At 51.6% G+C, this 17,564-nt stretch overlaps 1 protein-coding gene across 3 annotated transcripts in view; it reads left to right on the forward strand.

The window, feature by feature from the left end:
• Positions 1–17,564, forward strand: part of MYO7B (myosin VIIB) — a 77,791-nt gene that overhangs the window by 8,548 nt on the left and 51,679 nt on the right. For all 3 annotated transcript variants that reach the window (XM_060151542.1, XM_060151543.1, XM_060151544.1), the window contains exons 4-11: positions 442–626; positions 6,413–6,534; positions 7,543–7,685; positions 9,822–9,935; positions 12,498–12,651; positions 15,321–15,397; positions 16,480–16,599; positions 16,885–17,027. In XM_060151542.1, the coding sequence (XP_060007525.1) occupies positions 442–626; positions 6,413–6,534; positions 7,543–7,685; positions 9,822–9,935; positions 12,498–12,651; positions 15,321–15,397; positions 16,480–16,599; positions 16,885–17,027 (1,058 nt within the window). The remainder of the gene's footprint in view (positions 1–441; positions 627–6,412; positions 6,535–7,542; positions 7,686–9,821; positions 9,936–12,497; positions 12,652–15,320; positions 15,398–16,479; positions 16,600–16,884; positions 17,028–17,564) is intronic.

Genomic DNA, 17,564 nt, shown 5'->3' on the forward strand with positions numbered 1-17,564 from the left:
ACAGGCTCCGGACGCGCAGGCTCAGCGGCCATGGCTCACGGGCGCAGCCGCTCCGCGGCATGTGGGATCTTCCCGGACCGGGGCACGAACCCGTGTCCCCTGCATCGGCAGGCGGACTCTCAACCACTGTGCCACCAGGGAAGCCCCATTCAGTCCATTTTTATCAAGCCTCTTCTGAATACCAGACAGAGCGCCAAACATTAAGCACGACCACCTCATTTAATGTCCTTGTGAATGCACGCCTGCCTGGGAGCTCTCTTTCCTGGTGAAGGATCTGAGCTGCTGAGGGTCTCGTCTCTTGGTCCAGAATCAGACCCCGCCTCCCCGCCACAGTCAGCCAGCCCTGGTGGCCCTCGGGGGGTGGCATCCAAGGCCAAGATCAGGGCCAGGCAGCGCTGATCCTCAGAGTAGGGGTCACTAACCACCTTCTCCCTTCCCCAGACGTACACAGGCTCCATCCTTGTGGCCGTGAACCCGTACCAGGCGCTGCCCCTCTACACCGTGGAGCAGGTGCAGCTGTACTACAAGCGCCATGTGGGCGAGCTGCCACCGCACATCTTTGCCATCGCAAACAACTGCTACTTCAACATGAAGCAGCACAAGATGGACCAGTGCTGCATTATCAGGTGAGGTCCTGGGCGGGCAGGTGGGCCAGACACTGCCTCTGAGCATCTCATAAAGGAGGGCGCATCTCCTCTCCCAAAACCTCTCCAAAGTAGTGTGTGACTTAGGGGCTCCCGTTCAACTGCAAACACCCCCCTTCACGGCCACAAAGTCCTTCTGAGGCTGCCTTCCGTCAGAACCTGCTCTTCCACTGTATCATCAGGGCCTGGACCGCCCCAGCCTTCCGTGAATATTTCCTGAGACAAGGAAGGAAGGGTGGGGATGGGTTAGTTTACAAATGGGACCCAAGATAGGCACTTGGGGTGCAAGGATCCAACAGGTGAGGCCCCTCAAAAACAACCTCAGGGAGACTTCCCTGGCAGTCCAGCGGTTAGGACTTCGCCTTCCAATGCAGGGGACATGGGTTCGATCCCTGGTTTGGAAGCTAAGATCCCACATGCCTCAGGGCCAAAAAAACAAAACATTACACAGAAGCAATATTGTAGAAAGTTCAATAAGGACTTTAAAAATGGTTCACATCAAAAAATCTTAAAAACAAAAAAACCTCAGGGCAAGTCTCAGGGAGGACAGATCTCAGGTACTTGGGCCCAGAAGGGATGTGTCCCTCTCCAGTCCAGGTGATGCTGCTGCTTCAGAGACTCGGGCCTGGCCTGGCTTCTCTGCCTCTGCCCTCCTGATACCCATGGAAGGGAGGCAGAGCGGGAAAGAAAGCGGGGAGAGGGAATTTGGCTCCAGGACACCTTGATTAGTTCTCTAGTAGAGTCATCCATTCACTCAGTCACTCATGCATTTGTTCATTCATCCACTCATCCATCCATTCACCCATTCATTCACTCATTCATTCATTCATTCGAGGTTCTTTTGTGCTCCAATTCTGTCTCCTGTCCTGTCCTAACATGAGGAGACAGCAGCAAAGGAAAGGGACTAAAATCCCTGCCTTGTGGACCTTACATTCTAGAAGAGGAGACAGGCAATAAACAAGCAAATTGTTTCAGCGGGTAATAAGAACTTTGAAGGAAAATACTGCAGGGAAAGAGGAGAAAGAGAGTGATGGGGCCGCTGCTTTAGGTAAAAGGGCAGATCAGGCTGGCCTCTCTGAGGAGGGGACCTTGGAACAGAGACTGGAACGAAGTCCTACAGCTTAGGTTATCATGTTTCACGCTGTCAGCAACTCTCTGTAGTAGATACTCCTATTCCTGTTTTACTGCTGGGGAAACCTCCCACCGGTTGACATTCTTTTCTAGAGACGCACAGCTGTTAAACAGGGAATTTAAACCCAGGGCTCTGGGAAAAGAAGACAGAGCGATGTCTTGCCAGGAAGCCTCACCGCCAGGACAGCAGCGCCTGTAGAAAAGCACACAGCACCCGGGTGGCTGTTTGCGTGAGCATCGCTTGAGTCCAACTGCCTCCCCGGGGCGCGAGAGAGGCACCTGAGCCCTCTTCCTTCGGAGTGATCTCTACATGCAGGGGTGTCCTCCTGACTGGCTCCCCTGGCATAGTGATCAGGGACAATTGGATGAAAACTTTTTAAAAAAATTAACATTTTCAGAGGAAACCGTATTTGTCTGAGGTTTGCTTCAGAACAGTACAGGAAGGGAAACAAAACTGGTCAGGAGTTGCATTTCATATCCGTGACTCATTGATTTTGTGACTGGAAGTCTTAATCTCTCTCACCTATGTCTTTCCTCCCCCCACCCCTGACCCTCAGGCAACCACCTGCTTGTCCTCTGTATCTATAACTTTGTTGATGTTTTGTTCTGTTTGTTCATTTGTTGTGTTTTTTAGATTCCACCGGAAATCATACAGTATTTGTCTTTCTCTGACTTATTTCACTTAGCATAATACCCTCTAGGTCCATTCATGTTGTAGCAAATGGCAAGATTTCATTCTTTTTTATGGCTGAGTAATATTCCATCGTATATATATCATTTAGTCCCTTTACATTTAAAGTAATTGTTAATAGGTATGTCCTTATTGTCATTTTGCTAATTGTCTTCAGGTTGTTTTGTAGTTCTTTCTGTTCCTTTCTTCTTCTTTTGTTCTCTTCCCTTGTGATTTGAGGACTATCTTTAGCGTTATGTTTGGATTCCTTTATTTTTCTCTGTGTGTCTCTATTATAGATTTTTGGTTTGTGGTTTCTGTGAGGTTTATATATTGCTATGTAGATATGTATGTCATATATCATACATATAATCATGTATATAATCATACGTATACATGATATATAATACATAATCATACATATATACATGATTATTTTAAGTTGCTGATCTCATAAGCTAAAACATATTTTAATAACACTGCATTTTTACTACCCCCGCCCATTTACTATTTTCCACATCATATTTTATATCCTTTTGTTTTGTATATCCCTTGACTACTTATTGTGGATTTAACTCCTCTTGTCTTTTAACCCTCCTACTAGCTTTGTATGTGGTTGACTTACTACCTTTACTGTATATTTACCTTTAACCATGAGCTTTCTTCCTGTCATAATTTTTATGTGTCTAGTAGTGGCCTTTTCTTTTTTGCTTAGAGAACTCCCTTTAACATTTTTTGTAAAGCTGGTTTGGTGGTGCAGAATTCCTTCAGCTTTTGCTTGTCTGTAAAGCTTTTTATCTCTCCGTCAGATCTGAATGAGAGCCTTGCTGGGTAGAGTATTCTTGGTTGTATGTCTTCCCTTTCCTCACTTCAAATATACTGTGCCACCCCCTCTGGCCTGCAGAGTTTCTGCTGGAAAGTCAGCTGACAGCCGTATGGGAGTTCCCTTGTATGTTACTTGTTGCTTTTCCCTTGCTGCTTTTAATATCTTCTCATCCCATTATCATTTTAATGACAATGTGTCTTGGTGTGGCCCTCACTGGTTGATCCTGCTTGGGTCTCTCAGTGCTTCTTGGACCTGGATGTGTGTTTCCTTTCCCAGATTAGGGAAATTTTGAGCTACCATGCCTTCAAATATGTTTTCTGCCCCTTTTTCTCTTCCCCTTCTGGGACCCTTGTAATGTGAACGTTAATATGCTTGATGTTGTCCCAGATTAAACTGCCCTCATTTCTTTTCATTCTTTTTCCTGTTGAGCATCAGTGATTTCCACTACTCTGTCTTCCAGCTTCCTGATCCATGTCTCTGTATCATCTGATCTACTCCTGTTCCTTCTAGTGTATCTAGCTGATGGGTGGGGCCAGTTCCCGCCATGGCTAGCTGCAGGGTCTGGGATGTCCCAAACCTGGCTTCGGCCTGTTGGTGAGGGGGGCTGGATCTCAGGGTGTCCTGGGGCTATTGCTGGCTCACTGTGGACAGAACTGGGTTCCCAAGGTGTCTCAGAGTTGGTGTCAACCTGCTGGTAGGCAGGGCCCGGGGATTTCCAAGGTTGGTGTTGGCCTGTTGGTGGGTGTGGGCTGGTCCCAGGGGTCCTGAGGTTAGTGCCGGCTCACTGGTGGGTGAGGCTGGGTTCCAGGTCCTCTGGTGGACAGAGCCAGGTCCTAGGGCAGCTGTCTGGGGGGTCTTAAGGCAGCCTCCTGCTGGTGGGTGGGGCTGTGTCCCCACCTAGCAGTTGCTTGGCCTGAGATGTCCCAGCACTGGCAGCAACAGGTTGCTGACGTCTTGGCACTAAAGAGCTAGAGGGAGGATTCCACAGTGGCACCCCCCAGCCCCAGTGTCCACTTGCTCAACAAGCTCCCCAAACGGCTGCCACCAGTGTCCGTGTCCCCAGGGGGAGCTGCAGTTACCCCTTGCCTTCAGGACACTCTCCGAGATCACCAGGTCTGACCCAGCCTCCTTTCAAATCACTACTTCTGCCCCAGGCAAGCAGTGTGAGGTTTTGTGTGCGCCCTTCAGGAGTGGAGTCTCTATCCCCCACAGCTCTCTGGCTCTTCTTAAAGTAGGTCCCATGGGCCTTCAAAGGCAAACATTGTGAGGGTTTGTCTTCCTGGTTCAGGAGCCCAGTGCGGGGCTCAGACCCCTCTCTCCTTGGGGAGAACCTCTATAATTGTAATTATTCTTCCACTCGTGGGTCACCTACCCGGGGGTATGGGTCTTGACTGTACTGCATCTCTGCCCCTCCTACCATCTCATTGTGGTTCCTTCTTTGTTGTTGTTGGTTTAGTTGTTTTTTTGTTTTTGAGTTGATATAATTTAACTGTGAACTAAATGTATTTTATTCTTTAAACATAATGCCATTTAACATTTAGTCCCAAGACAATTAAGCAAATATTTTTGTTTGCTTTGTTTTGTTGTTGTTGCCGTTTTGGGGTTTTTGTCTTTTTAATTTTATTAGAGTTGATTTACAATGTTGTGTTAGTTTCAGGTGTACAGCAAAGTGATTTAGTTATACATACACATATATACATTCTTTTTCAGATTCTTTTCTCATGTAGGTTATCACAGAATATTGAGTCCAGTTCCCTGTGCTGTGATTCCTTCTTTATGTATTTAGTTAAAGAATTTCTTTTCCTCTAGTCGTCCAGTTTTTGTCATCAATAATTTCTCTGTAAATAGTTGTAATTTGGGGGGACTTCCCTGGTGGTCCAGTGGTAAAGAATCCACCTTACAATGCAGGGGACGTGGGTTCGATCCCTGGTCAGGGAACTAAGATCCCACGTGCCGCGGAGCAACTAAGCCTGCACACCACAACTACTGAGTTCACACGCCTCAACTAGAGAGGCTGTATGCCACACACTACAGAGCCCACGCGCCCTGGAGCTCAAGCACCACAACTAGAGAGAGAAAATCTGCCCACCACAACTAGAGAGAAGCCCGTGAGCCACAAAGAAAGCTCCCACATGCCTCAATGAAGATCCCGCGTGCCGCAGCTAAGACCCAACACAGCCAAAAATAAAATAAATAAATAAATAATGAATAAATCTTTTAAACAAATAAACAGTTGTAATTTTGGGGGGCTCATGGCAGGAGGCAAGCTCAGGGTCCTCAAGGTCCTTCTCTAGCACTCTCTTGACCACTGCACTGCCCTAAAATATGAAAAAAACTGGCTTTCATATTTTACCATTATGAAATTAATATATATTCACTATGAAAATTTTAGAAAATTTCAGAAAAATATTCTCAGCAAAAATATTGCCAGACATTTTTGGAAGAAAAAGCTTCCTCTACCCACTTGGTTAAAATTTGACTGAATACTGCCTACATTTACCACTTCACTTAACTAGTAAGCGTTGCTCGTGTGACTGCAGGCTCTGTGCAGACCTGGATTAAGTGTCTGCACAATGTTCTCTGACTGGATGGACTGTAACTAATTTCCCCCATTTTTGTTGCTTCCCATGTAATCGCAATGATAAATAAATAACACTTCAATGAGCAGGAAGCTTTGTGGAGAAGGCTTTTTCTGATTTTAGGAGTCTTTCCTTAGACTGATGGCGGAATAATTTTGAAGCGTTTTGATACCTATGCCAGACTGCTTTCCCGAAAGGCTCATGCAGTTCCCCCTCCGGCCAGCATGAGCTCACCGCTCACAGAGAGAACGTTATTATCAGGGCATTGCATCACCTGGTCTTATTCATTCATGGAGTTACTGAACACTGTGCCAGGGACCCTGGAATGAACCACATACAACCATACCTGCATAGTCGAGCAGGAAAGATGAACACACTAATAAACTAACACAGAGTAGGCAGGGGACGTCAGGCAGAACGCAGTGGGATTTCTGCACAGGGAGAGAGCATCCTTGTTCAGACCGGCCCAGAAAGCGGGCATGTGATGGGTCTGCAGGAGAGCTGACAGATGTTGAAAACTAGTTGTTCTACTGACTGACGTTCCTGCATGCCCTCTTTGCAGTGGCGAGTCTGGAGCAGGGAAAACAGAGACCACCAAGCTCATTCTGCAGTTCCTGGCCACCATCAGCAGCCAGCGTTCGTGGATTGAGCAGCAGGTCCTGGAGGCCAACCCCATCCTGGAAGGTATGCAGTCACCCACGGGACCAGCCTCCTTTCCAGGACCTGTGGGCAGGCACCTTCCTGCCAGGGGGTGCCTGTGGGGAAGGGCAGGATAAGCCATCCTCTTTTAGCGACTTCTCAGGATTTCAAAAGGGCTCCAGGGGACTTCCCTGGCTGTCCAGTGGTTAGGACTCTGCGCTCGTCCTGCAGGGGAAGCGGGTTCGATCCCTGGTCAGGGAACTAAGATCCCACATGTCGCGCAATGCAGCCAAAAACTAAAAAATAAAATACAAAGGGCTCCAAGATGAAATCAATTTGCGAAATGCTGGGAATGGATTATTGATACATGGAAGGATCCCAAAGGCATTCTACTGATAAGAGTAGACAGATCCTCTATTCTTTTCAATTATGTGTGCAGGAGAGGATGTGTGTGCAAAGGATCTCCCTTAATGCAGTCACATCATAAAACCCTGCAGAAATGGAAGCTCTGTGGAATGCACTTTGGATCGTGCTGCAGCCCAAATGCCACCTGGTCTAAGCTCCTTATCTGCGCTCTGACCCGTGCCAGCTCTTGCCACTCTCTCTGCGAGCTTGCCCTCTCTAACCCAGCCTCCACCCTACAGCCTGAGCAATCTTTCTAAAATGTAAATCAGCCTCCACACTCCCTCAGAAGGTTTCCCCCTTCCCCCGTCACCTGTGGGACTAATGCCAAACTTCTTAGCTTGGCATTCAAGGCTCTGCGCTACTTGGCTCCGCCTGCTAACGGTTCCACTGCTTTCCTCCTGTATCCTAGGGTCCAGCCGAATTTCCCTCCCTGGAAGCACACCCCATGCTTTCTGACCTCCGAACCTTTAGCTGCACTTTGCCTTCCTCTTAGCGAACCCTTGGCTGCCGCCACTGCCCAGTGTAATCCTACCCATCCTTCGAGTCTGGGCTTGGCCACCTCCTCTGAGAAGCCTTCCCAGAGGATCCCAGTAAAAGTAAATTTTCTCTTCTCTGCTCCCGTCATGGGCATCATCCGTCGGCCCTCAGCCTTCGGAAATGCCAAGACGATCCGAAATGACAACTCAAGCCGCTTTGGGAAGTACATCGACATCTACTTCAACTCCAGTGGGGTGATTGAGGGGGCGTGCATCGAGCAATTTCTCCTGGAGAAATCCCGGGTCTGCCGGCAGGTAAGGCCTCTGCCTGCTGCACTGGTCCTGGGGGAACCTCCTCCCACCCCAGGATGGGAATCAGGGGATTGGGGAGGCTTCCAAGAGGGGTCCCTTCCATCACTCTCACCCCTCCTTTCCTCCGCCCCAGACTCCCATAGGCCTTAGCTTGCTGTCATTGAACCCTGGTCCGAGATGGGCCAAGGACCCTTAGAATTGGATAATGATGGTCCTTCCCCAATATTCCAGGAAATGATTTATTCAGGGATTTTCTCTTTCGAATTTTCCATCTGTATAGTTGGCCTCATCCTTTGGTGCTTACTACTCTTCACCTCTACTAGAATTAATTCTGAGGCCAGGCCAGTCCCCATCTGGGGGTGGATGTATCATCAGGTGTGCCGGGGCCCCTGGCAGGAGGACCTAGATGACACTGTCCAAAAGACCACCTGCAGGAAATGAGGTGGCACGTGGTCTGTGTCGTCAACACAGGGCCTTGTACTCGCAGGGGCCCGGTCTCGGTTTGATGCTCTGTCGTTGCCATCTTGAAATTCTTAATAACTCTTTAGCAAGAAGCCCCATGCTTTCATTTCGCACTGCGCCCCACAAGTCAAGGAGACAGTCCTGGGTAACAAGGAACCCAAAGTGTGGCAGCCACATCGGCTGAGTTAACACGGCTTTGTTGGGGGTAAGGTGCTCTCTCATATGATGGTATAACCCCTAACACGTGTGTGCACGAGTGCACATGTACCACACACACACGATGTTTCAGATTGGGGATATGCCACCAAAGGGACTGGCGCTGTGTGTTAGGACAGACAGACACCTGGGCAAGCTGAAGAAGGAAGCTCACCTTTAGTGACCCCCCACCAGGTGTTTCCCCTGCATTATCTCATTAGACAACAACCATGAGAGATGGGTCTCTTTCTCCCCATTGTAGAGATGAAGAAACTGAGTCCAGGTAAGTTAAGTCACTTACCCAGGGTCACAGAACTAGTAGAAGGTAGTCTCTCCGACTCCAAAGTTTGCCCTTTCCAGAAGCCTGTAATTCTTCGCACGGTGGTTGGTGAATTCAGAGAATTTGTTCCTCAAAGAGGTACCCCAGAATGGACAGGAGACTTCTAGAGCAGATCAGAGACAAGTCCTGTCCATGAGAAGATTAAAAAATCTTGGCATATCTATACTGTGGAAGGCTGGGTCAGCTAAAAGGCTGAGGGGGTGTGTCTGTGTCAGTGTAGACAGACGGCTAAGAGACCCGTTTAGATGAAAAAAAGAGGAAGCTGAAGAACAATAAGTATGTGCTTGCCTAAAAAATAAACTTTTTATAGATATACTCTAAGTAAACACATTAGTGATGTCTGCAAAGGAACACAGACCATCAAACTGTTCTGAGGAGGTCATTTGCGGAGTGGCAAGTTGGGGCAGAAAGAAACTCACCCTTTAACGCTCTCTACTTGGAATTGTTTGATTTTCACAACGGGGATGTGAAATAAAGTTTAAAAATAATGTTTAGGGCTTCCCTGGTGGCACAGTGGTTGAGAGTCCGCCTGCCGATGCAGGGGACACGGGTTCGTGCCCCGGTCCGGGAAGATCTGACATGCCGCGGAGCGGCTGGGCCCGTGAGCCACGGCCGCTGAGCCTGCGCGTCCGGAGCCTGTGCTCCGCAACGGGAGAGGCCACAGCAGTGAGAGGAACGCGTACCGCAAAAATAATAATAATAATAATAATAATGATGTTTAAAATTGCAGAGGCCCAGCTAGGTAAACCTGTGGATGCCAGGTCCTGGGGGTCACAAGGTGAATAGGAAGGCTTCACCGTAGACTGTCAAGAGTCCGGGGTTCTGAGTCAGAGGGCCCGGGTCTGAATCTGGACTCACTGCCTCATCTGTGACTCCGGGCTGCAAGGAGCGGTCAGGATGCAGGGAAGCCCCGGGGAGTGACGAGTTCCAAGGCAAGGTGGCCTTTCCGCGCAGAACAGTCAGGATGAGCTGGCCTTGGAGGAGGACAGCGACCAGGCATGGCCATCCCTCAGGTCAATGCCGGAGCGCTACCCGCTGAGGAAGAAGGAAGCTGGGACAGGTGTGGGGGCAGGAGACAGTCCTGAGGCCCCGTAGCCTCAGGCGAGATGCTTACAAGCTCCCTGGAACTCCCTCCCCACTAGGCCCCGGAGGAGCGGAACTACCACATCTTCTACTGCATGCTCATGGGCATGAGCGCAGAGGAGAAGGACCTGCTGTGCCTGGGCGCGCCCTCCGAGTACCACTACCTGACTATGGTGAGGCCCGCCCTGCGCCTTCCCTCCTCCCCCCTCCCCTTCCCACCCTGCCCCCGCCCTGCCCCGCCTCTCCCTGCCCCTTCCCCCCTCCCCTTCCTACCCCTTCCCTCCTCTCCCTGCCCCTCCTCTCCCTGCCCCTCCTCTCCCCTCCCCGCCTCTCCCTTCCCCTTCTCCCCTCCCCTTCCTACCCCTCCCCTCCTCTCCCCTCCCCTCCTCTCCCCTCCCCGCCTCTCCCTTCCCCTTCCCCCTCCCCTTCCTACCCCTTCCCTCCTACCCCTTCCCTCCTACCCTTTCCCTCCTCTCCCTGCCCCTCCTCTCCCCTCCCTGCCTCTCCCTTCCCTTTCCCCCTCCCCTTCCTGCCCCTCCCTGCCCCTCCCCTTCCTACCCCTTCCCTCCTCTCCCTGACCCTCCTCTCCCCTCCCCGCCTCTCCCCTCCCCGCCTCTCCCTTCCCCTCCCCCCTCCCCTTCCCGCCTCTTCGCTCCCCTCCCTGCCTCTCCTCTCCCCTCCCTGCCTCTCCCTTCCCCTTCCCCCTCCCCTTCCTGCCCCTCCCCTTCCTACCCCTTCCCTCCTCTCCCTGCCCCTCCTCTCCCCTCCCCGCCTCTCCCTTCCCCTCCCCCTCCCCTTCCTGCCCCTTCCCTCCTCTCCCTGCCTCTCCTCTCCCTTCCCCGCCTCTCCCTTCCCCTCCCCCCTCCCCTTCCTGCCCCTTCCCTCCTCTCCCCTCCCCGCCTCTCCCCTCCCTGCCGCTCCCTTCCCCTCCCCCCTCCCCGTCCTGCCCCTTCCCTCCTCTCCCTGCCCCTTCCCTCCTCTCCCTGCCTCTCCTCTCCCCTCCCCGCCTCTCCCTTCCCTTCCCCTCCCCACCCCGCCTCTCAATAACAATGAGGAAGACGGAAGAAGGGCCGGCTCCTGCTCAACGCTTGGTTTACAGCCTCATAAAAGCCCAAACTGTGGTCGGGCCCCTGGGCAGGGACTGAGGACTCCCCTTTTCCATTCTCCACTCCAGCCTTCCTGTGTTTGGCAGCCACTTTACGGCCATCAGAGGCTTACCCTTGTCCGTGTGCTTCCTTGTTTCCTACTGAACCCATGGTCCCACCCCACAAGCCTCAACTTTCTTTGGTCCTTATGGACAGAAGGCTCTGAAACCCTCATTTCATTCCACTCACCGTCCTCGTAGGTGGCCCTAGAACTTGAGCTCCAGGAGAGCAGGGGCCCTGCTCGCTGCGTCCCCATGCACGAACAGTGTAGCACAGGCGGCCATCAGGCTCACCTTGCTGCTGAAGGAATGAATGAAACCCACATCTTGACCCTGTGTCCTGCCTAAGCCCTCTCTCCTGGGTCTCTGCCTGGAGGCCTTCATCATCTCTTGCCTAGACCATGGTGCTAGCTTCCTCCTGGGTGCCCCCCTCTCTCCAGACTTGACCCCAATCTATCGTCCAGCCCGAGACCTCCCACAGAGCAAGTCTGACAGACCACGTCTCTCATTACAGCTCTTCAGGGGCTCCTTGTGTCTCCTCGGCAAGGTTTCCAAGTCCCTCCAGATCCCACCATCCACCAACCTCTCCCCCTCAACGGCGACGCCAGGCTCCTTGCAGTTTCCACCCGTGCCTCCCACCTCACTGCCCAGCTCTGGCCGTTTCTCCCCTGTGCTGCTGTGCAGCTCAGCCTGAGGGACCGCTCAGATGCCTCCTCCAGGAAGCCTTTCCCCGGCTCCCAGGAGGCCGGCCCAGCCCCCTTTGGTCTCAGCGCCTGTAACAGCCTATGACCCGCCATTCTCTTTGTGCCTCCCCTCCTGGGTGCAACAGCACCCAGGGCAGGGCCTGGTCTCTCCATTTCTGAATTCCCAACAAAGAGCCCAGGGGCTGGTACGCAGTGAGCCTTGTTAAAAGACCGAACCGTGATGTTCCCGCCCCCACCACCACCAGAGGGTGAGGCAGGCGTTACCCCGGATGGCTGACAAATAGAGGCTCAGAGAAGCCTAATGACTTGGCCGTGGCCACACAACTGTCAGGCTACCATAGCACGCTGCGTCTGTGTCACCACCGTTCCGCCTCTGTGTATTTTCTTTTTTTTAAATATTTATGTATTTATTTATTTTGGGCTGATTTGGGTCTTTGTTGCTGTGTGCGGGCTTTCTCTAGTTGTGGCGAGCGGGGGCTACTCTTCATGGTGGTGCGCGGGCTTCTCATTGTGGTGGCTTCTCTTGTTGCAGAGCACGGGCTCTAGGCGCGCGGGCTTCAGTAGTTGTGGCACGCAGGCTCAGTAGTTGTGGCACCCGGGCTTAGCTGCTCTGCGGCACGTGGGATCTTCCCCGACCAGGGCGCGAACCCATGTCCCCCTGCATTGGCAGGTGGATTCCTAACCACTGCGCCACCAGGGAAGCCCTTCTGCGTGTTTTTTGAGCTTGGGCCTCCAGGTGGCCCCTTGGGATCCACCCAGAGCCAGTGCAGGATCACTTACCAGGGCCCTTTGGCTGAATCCCTGATGCACCCCTGCCTTGCTGGCCCTACAGTGGAGGAGGTAGGGTGTGGGGTGGCCTCAGAAACCTGATGGGCCCGATCTTGCAGGGGAACTGTACCTCCTGTGAGGGGCTCAATGACGCCAAGGACTATGCCCACGTCCGCTCAGCCATGAAGATCCTCATGTTCTCCGACTCCGAGAACTGGGACCTCAGCAAGCTGCTGGCCGCCATTCTCCACCTGGGGAATGTGGAGTTCGTGGGTAATGCTGTTTCCACCCAGAGTATACCCCCTGGGGAGGAAGAATGGGGAGACTGGGACAGAGGAGGAAAAAAATCCCTGCGGGTCCTCACCCAAAGGACCCACCAAAGTCACGGCATCTTGGAAAAGTACATTGAAAATTTTAGCTATGATTTTGGAGGCCTTGTGGGGTTAGGGGGAAGATGCCAAAGCTTAGGGCCCTCCAAAGGTGAAGACTCTGATCAATCACCCCCCACTTTTGGCTGGGAACCCAAAGGGTGAACCAGAGCAAGCAAAGCCCTGCGTGAACTTACAGACCAGTTTGTAGGCGTCCAGTTGGTCTGCGGATTAAGGTGTCCTGGCTTGTTAGTGCCTCCAAGCGCCTGAGTGACAGAGTTGCTGACAAGCCTCTGTGAAAGAAAATAGCATCAACCTAGATCCCAAATTATTCCTTTAAACAGTTTCAAACACAACATCCAGTGTGCCACCAAAAATAAACAAGAACAAGGAAATGAGATACCATGAGCCAGAATCAGCAGACATGATAGACAATAGAAACAGAGCCACGTAGATTTCAGAGAGTGTAATTACTGAGCACAGACCACGAAGCAGCTATGCTTGCTTTGTGCAAGAAAAGAAAAAAACCAAGCTTGAAAATTTAGACAGGGAACTGGAAACTATAAAAAAGTGACATTACAGATTTTAAAAGGAACCACATAGAAATTCTAAAGTAAAAAAAAAAAAAAAACCAAAAAAACCAAAATGAACTCAATGGATGAGTTTAACGGCCAGATTTTTTTTAATATATATTTTTTAAATTATTTATTTATTCATTTTTGGCTGCATTGGGTCTTCATTGTGGTGCGCGGGCTTCTCACTGCGGTGGCTTCTCTTGTTGCAGAGCACAGGCTCTAGGCACGCAGGCTTCAGTAGTTGTGGCACGTGGGCTCAGTAGTTGTGGCGCACGGGCTTAGTTGCTCCACAGCATGTGGGATCTTCCCAGGCCAGGGCTCGAACCTGTGTCCCCTGCAGTGGCAGGTGGATTCTTAACCACTGCACCACCAGGGAAGTCCCTAACGGCCAGTTTTATAATGTGAAAAAGGAGGAAATGTCAGAAGAAACTCTGTGTACAGCATGGAGAGATAAAAAGATGGAAAATATAAAAGAGAGAGTAGAAGACCTAGAAGATACAGTGAGAAGATGTAGTATACATTTGATTCGAGTTCTAAAGGAAAAGAGAAGGATGGGGCATACACAACATTTGAAGAGATTATGGCTGGCTTTAGATCTAATGAAAGACACCAATTCATAGAGCAGTGAGGAAAAGATGGACTTTTCAAAACACTGTTCTCGAGCGATTGGGTATTCATATAGAAAACATGAACTTGAACCACTGTCTCACAGGATATGAGGAAATCTACTCCAGGCAAGTTGTAGCTAGGTGACCATGTGATGAACCAGACGTGGGTGCTGACGAGCAGGGGGCTTCAGGTCATGGAAGAGAATCAAATGTGATATTGAAGAAATGAAGCCAAGTGAAAGAATACAGACAATTATAGATCACACTTACACAAAATTTAAAAACAGGTAAAATTAAATGCTACAAAGGGATGCAGGTAGTTAGATGACACACAGGTAAACAGGTAAAAGTAAATGCTGTTTAGGGATTCATATGTAGGTAGTAAAAAGATAAAGAGAAAATAGGGAACTGGTTTCCATGGAGGTCAGGAGAATACTGCCTCTTGTGGAGGAACTGATCTGAGCAGGAAAGGATGTAGGAGGCTCCGGGTGTTAGCGAGGCTCTGGGTTTTGGCTTCAGTGGTCGTTACACAATGTTGACTTAATAATTATCCGTTATAACATGCCCTTGGATTTTATCCATTTTAAAAAATCTGGGGCTTCCCTGGTGGCGCAGTGGTTAAAAGTCCGCCTGCCGATGCAGGGGACGCAGATTCGTGCCCCGGTCCGGGAAGATCCCACATGCCGCGGAGCGGCTGGGCCCGTGAGCCATGGCCGCTGAGCCTGCACGTCCGGAGCCTGTGCTCCGCAACGGGAGAGGCCACAGCAGTGAGAGGCCCGCGTACCGCAAAAAAAAAAAAAAAAAAAAAAAAAAAAATCTGTATGCTTTATTTTACAGTTTTTTAAAGTTTAAAAAAGAAAAAAAATACAGAAACAGCATTCCTTCCTCCTCCCAGCTCAGCAGCCCTAAGGTGGAGGGACCCAAAGCGGGGGGACTTGAACTAGGAGGTGGGTCAGGAGACTTGCAACAGAGCTGGGCCTGGCTTCCAACCACTCCTCCTCCCAGCTCCGTGCTTGCTTGACCAAACGAATGAACACGCCTAGGTTTCTATGGACAGCAGAGTGGATGGAAGGGGACTGATGGCTGATTTTCTCCCTCAGTAGACCCCACATGCCCCACCAGCACCTTCTCCCTCCAATAACTTCAAACTCCCCTTTGCATCAGGGTCCCGATCTCAGCAGAGGGGGACATACCCTGTTAACAGTAGTTACAGCTAAGGTGTTGATAGGTCCCCAGGGAGGCCTCGGCTCTCAGAGGGGGTACTGGGAGAGGCAGTGCTTCCCTCCTGGGGACGGTTGTCTCTAAGTGTGCATCTGGGGCTGCCTTCCTGAGGCCTCTGTCCCATCACTTCAGGCCAATTTGCCTCTCAGGGTCATTGCTTCTCTCTGCAGCTACGGTCTTCGAGAACCTGGACTCCTCTGATGTGATGGAGACGCCCGCCTTCCCCACCGTGATGAAGTTACTGGAGGTGACTGGGCTGTTATGTCCGCCAGCTTCCATTTTCGTGAGGAGCCCCGGGGGTCTGGGCTGACAGCCCTTCCCAGGCTCTAGTTCCTTCCTCCTACCCCTCTCCCAGGCTCTCCGCTCACCCCCTGAGCTCCCTGGTGGAGCGTTGCAGGCCCTGGGGGTGGGAATCAGGGTGGGGCCGTGGAGCTAACCATTAACCAAGTCCCGGAAATGATCAGTTTGACTTGAACGTGTGTTTCTTCCCTTTTCCCTGACCCTCCTGCTCTTCTGTGGCCTTTACTCAACTTTCCACCCCACCCAGACCCCAGGCTCTCCCCACTCACACAATCTGATGTCCTTACATCAGAAGGTCCCTGCCCCGTGTCCTGGTCCCCGGGGCTTCTCCATGAGTTGTGCTATTCTGGGCCGGTGGAATGTGCTCAGACCACTCACCCTACAGGTTATTAAGGAGACCACATAGAGCGTTGACTTGGAGGATGAGCGATGGAGCATTGTCATGTCCTCCACATCACACCCCGCTGGCAGGTCCAGTGGAAAATTACTAGAATCAGAAGGGGTGGGGGAAGCAATCACATTAGGTGGGCACGTTTTGCTCCTAATGTTCTTCATGTGGTTCAGGGTTCTCAGAAACCTTCCATTTTTGCTGGTTCAGTCTTCCCCGCATGGTGGGAGGGACTCCATCCAGACTCGTCTTGCTCCCTTGGGTCTTCAGCCTCCAGGCAGGAGTGACGTCAGCTGGGGCGTATCCAGATGTCAACGGCCGGGCCTCAGAGCCCTTCCTTCCCACTGTTTCCCAGGGTCCATCCAATGGTGGGCCCAGCCGCAGGAGACCAGCACAAGACTGGTCAACCAAGCAGCCAGCATGCTCGGGGCCCACCCAGCTTGTGCATCCTTCCCCAACACTGATACCCCAGTGCTCAGACTGACCCTGGACCGGGCCCTGCCCAGCATCCCGACTCTGGCCCTAGTCACAGGCATCTCCTACCCTCAGGCCTTGGGCATAGGGTATTTGGTCATGAGACAAGATGTTGGCGCCAGGCCCTGCTCAGTCAGCTGTGATGCCAGCCCCCACCCGCCTTCCAGGTGAAGGACCAGGAACTCCGAGACTGTCTGATCAAACACTCCATCATCATCCGTGGGGAGTTTGTCACCAGGCCCCTGAACATCTCCCAGGCTGCAGACCGGAGGGATGCCTTCGTCAAGGTGCAGAGCTGCGGGAAAAGGGGCCCGCATGTCAATCTGTTGAGCATGGCTCCTTGCCTTGTGGGTGGACAGCAGGAAAGGGCAGAGATAGCTGGGCAAGTCCCAACTCTGCCGGTCACCTGCCTGGTGACTGTGGGCTGCCTAGTCTCTCCAGGGTGGTTTCTTACCTTAAAGTAGGGATGATCTCCTTGAGTAGGTCCATGAGATCCAGTGTGCCTGCAGCCTTTCCAGGTGAACTTCCTCTTGTACATCACAGCCTGTGGGCTCTACCCCATGTCTCCACAGGGCATCTATGGGCACCTCTTCCTGTGGATTCTCAAGAAAATCAACGCCGCAATTTTCACCCCACCTGCTCAGGACCCCAAAAACGTGCGAAGGACCATCGGCCTCCTGGACATATTTGGTTTTGAAAATTTCCAGAAAAATAGGTATGGAGATGGGTGCACCTGCTTTTGGAAAATGGAAGATAAGCTTAGCTCTTCTCTGAGCCAGCTGGAGGGTAGCCACTCCTCCCCCTCTGGGCTAGGAGCAGGACCTCTCACCTCCGCTCACAGACACCAGGGTGAGTCCCTCAGCAAGACTATGGCTTTCCTCAGTGAGGTGGTCCGTGCGCATCCCCTGGCATCCACAACATGTCTAGAAAAAGCCACATAACTAAAAGCATCCCTGAGAGTCAGGCTAAAAGCACCTCAGCATTCATCACCCCTCTTGAGCCATCCACTCTCCTCGTGAACTAGAGTGAATCATCACATGTGGTTAGGGTGAAAATGGAAATCAATAACACTGATGCAACTGCATCTAGGTGGGATATCATACTAGGTAATGGGGTTTGTGGCCCATCGCCAACTCTTCAGTTTGGCAGGGGTAAGGTGAGGCAGGACACTTCTGATCCAGTGTCCCAGTCTGGAGGCTGAAGATCTGGAGGCAGGAGGCAGTTCAGAGAAGTAATTCCCAGCTGAGACTGT

The sequence above is a fragment of the Lagenorhynchus albirostris genome, chromosome 6, assembly GCF_949774975.1.
Source record: "Lagenorhynchus albirostris chromosome 6, mLagAlb1.1, whole genome shotgun sequence".
NCBI classification, from domain to species: Eukaryota; Metazoa; Chordata; class Mammalia; order Artiodactyla; family Delphinidae; genus Lagenorhynchus; species Lagenorhynchus albirostris.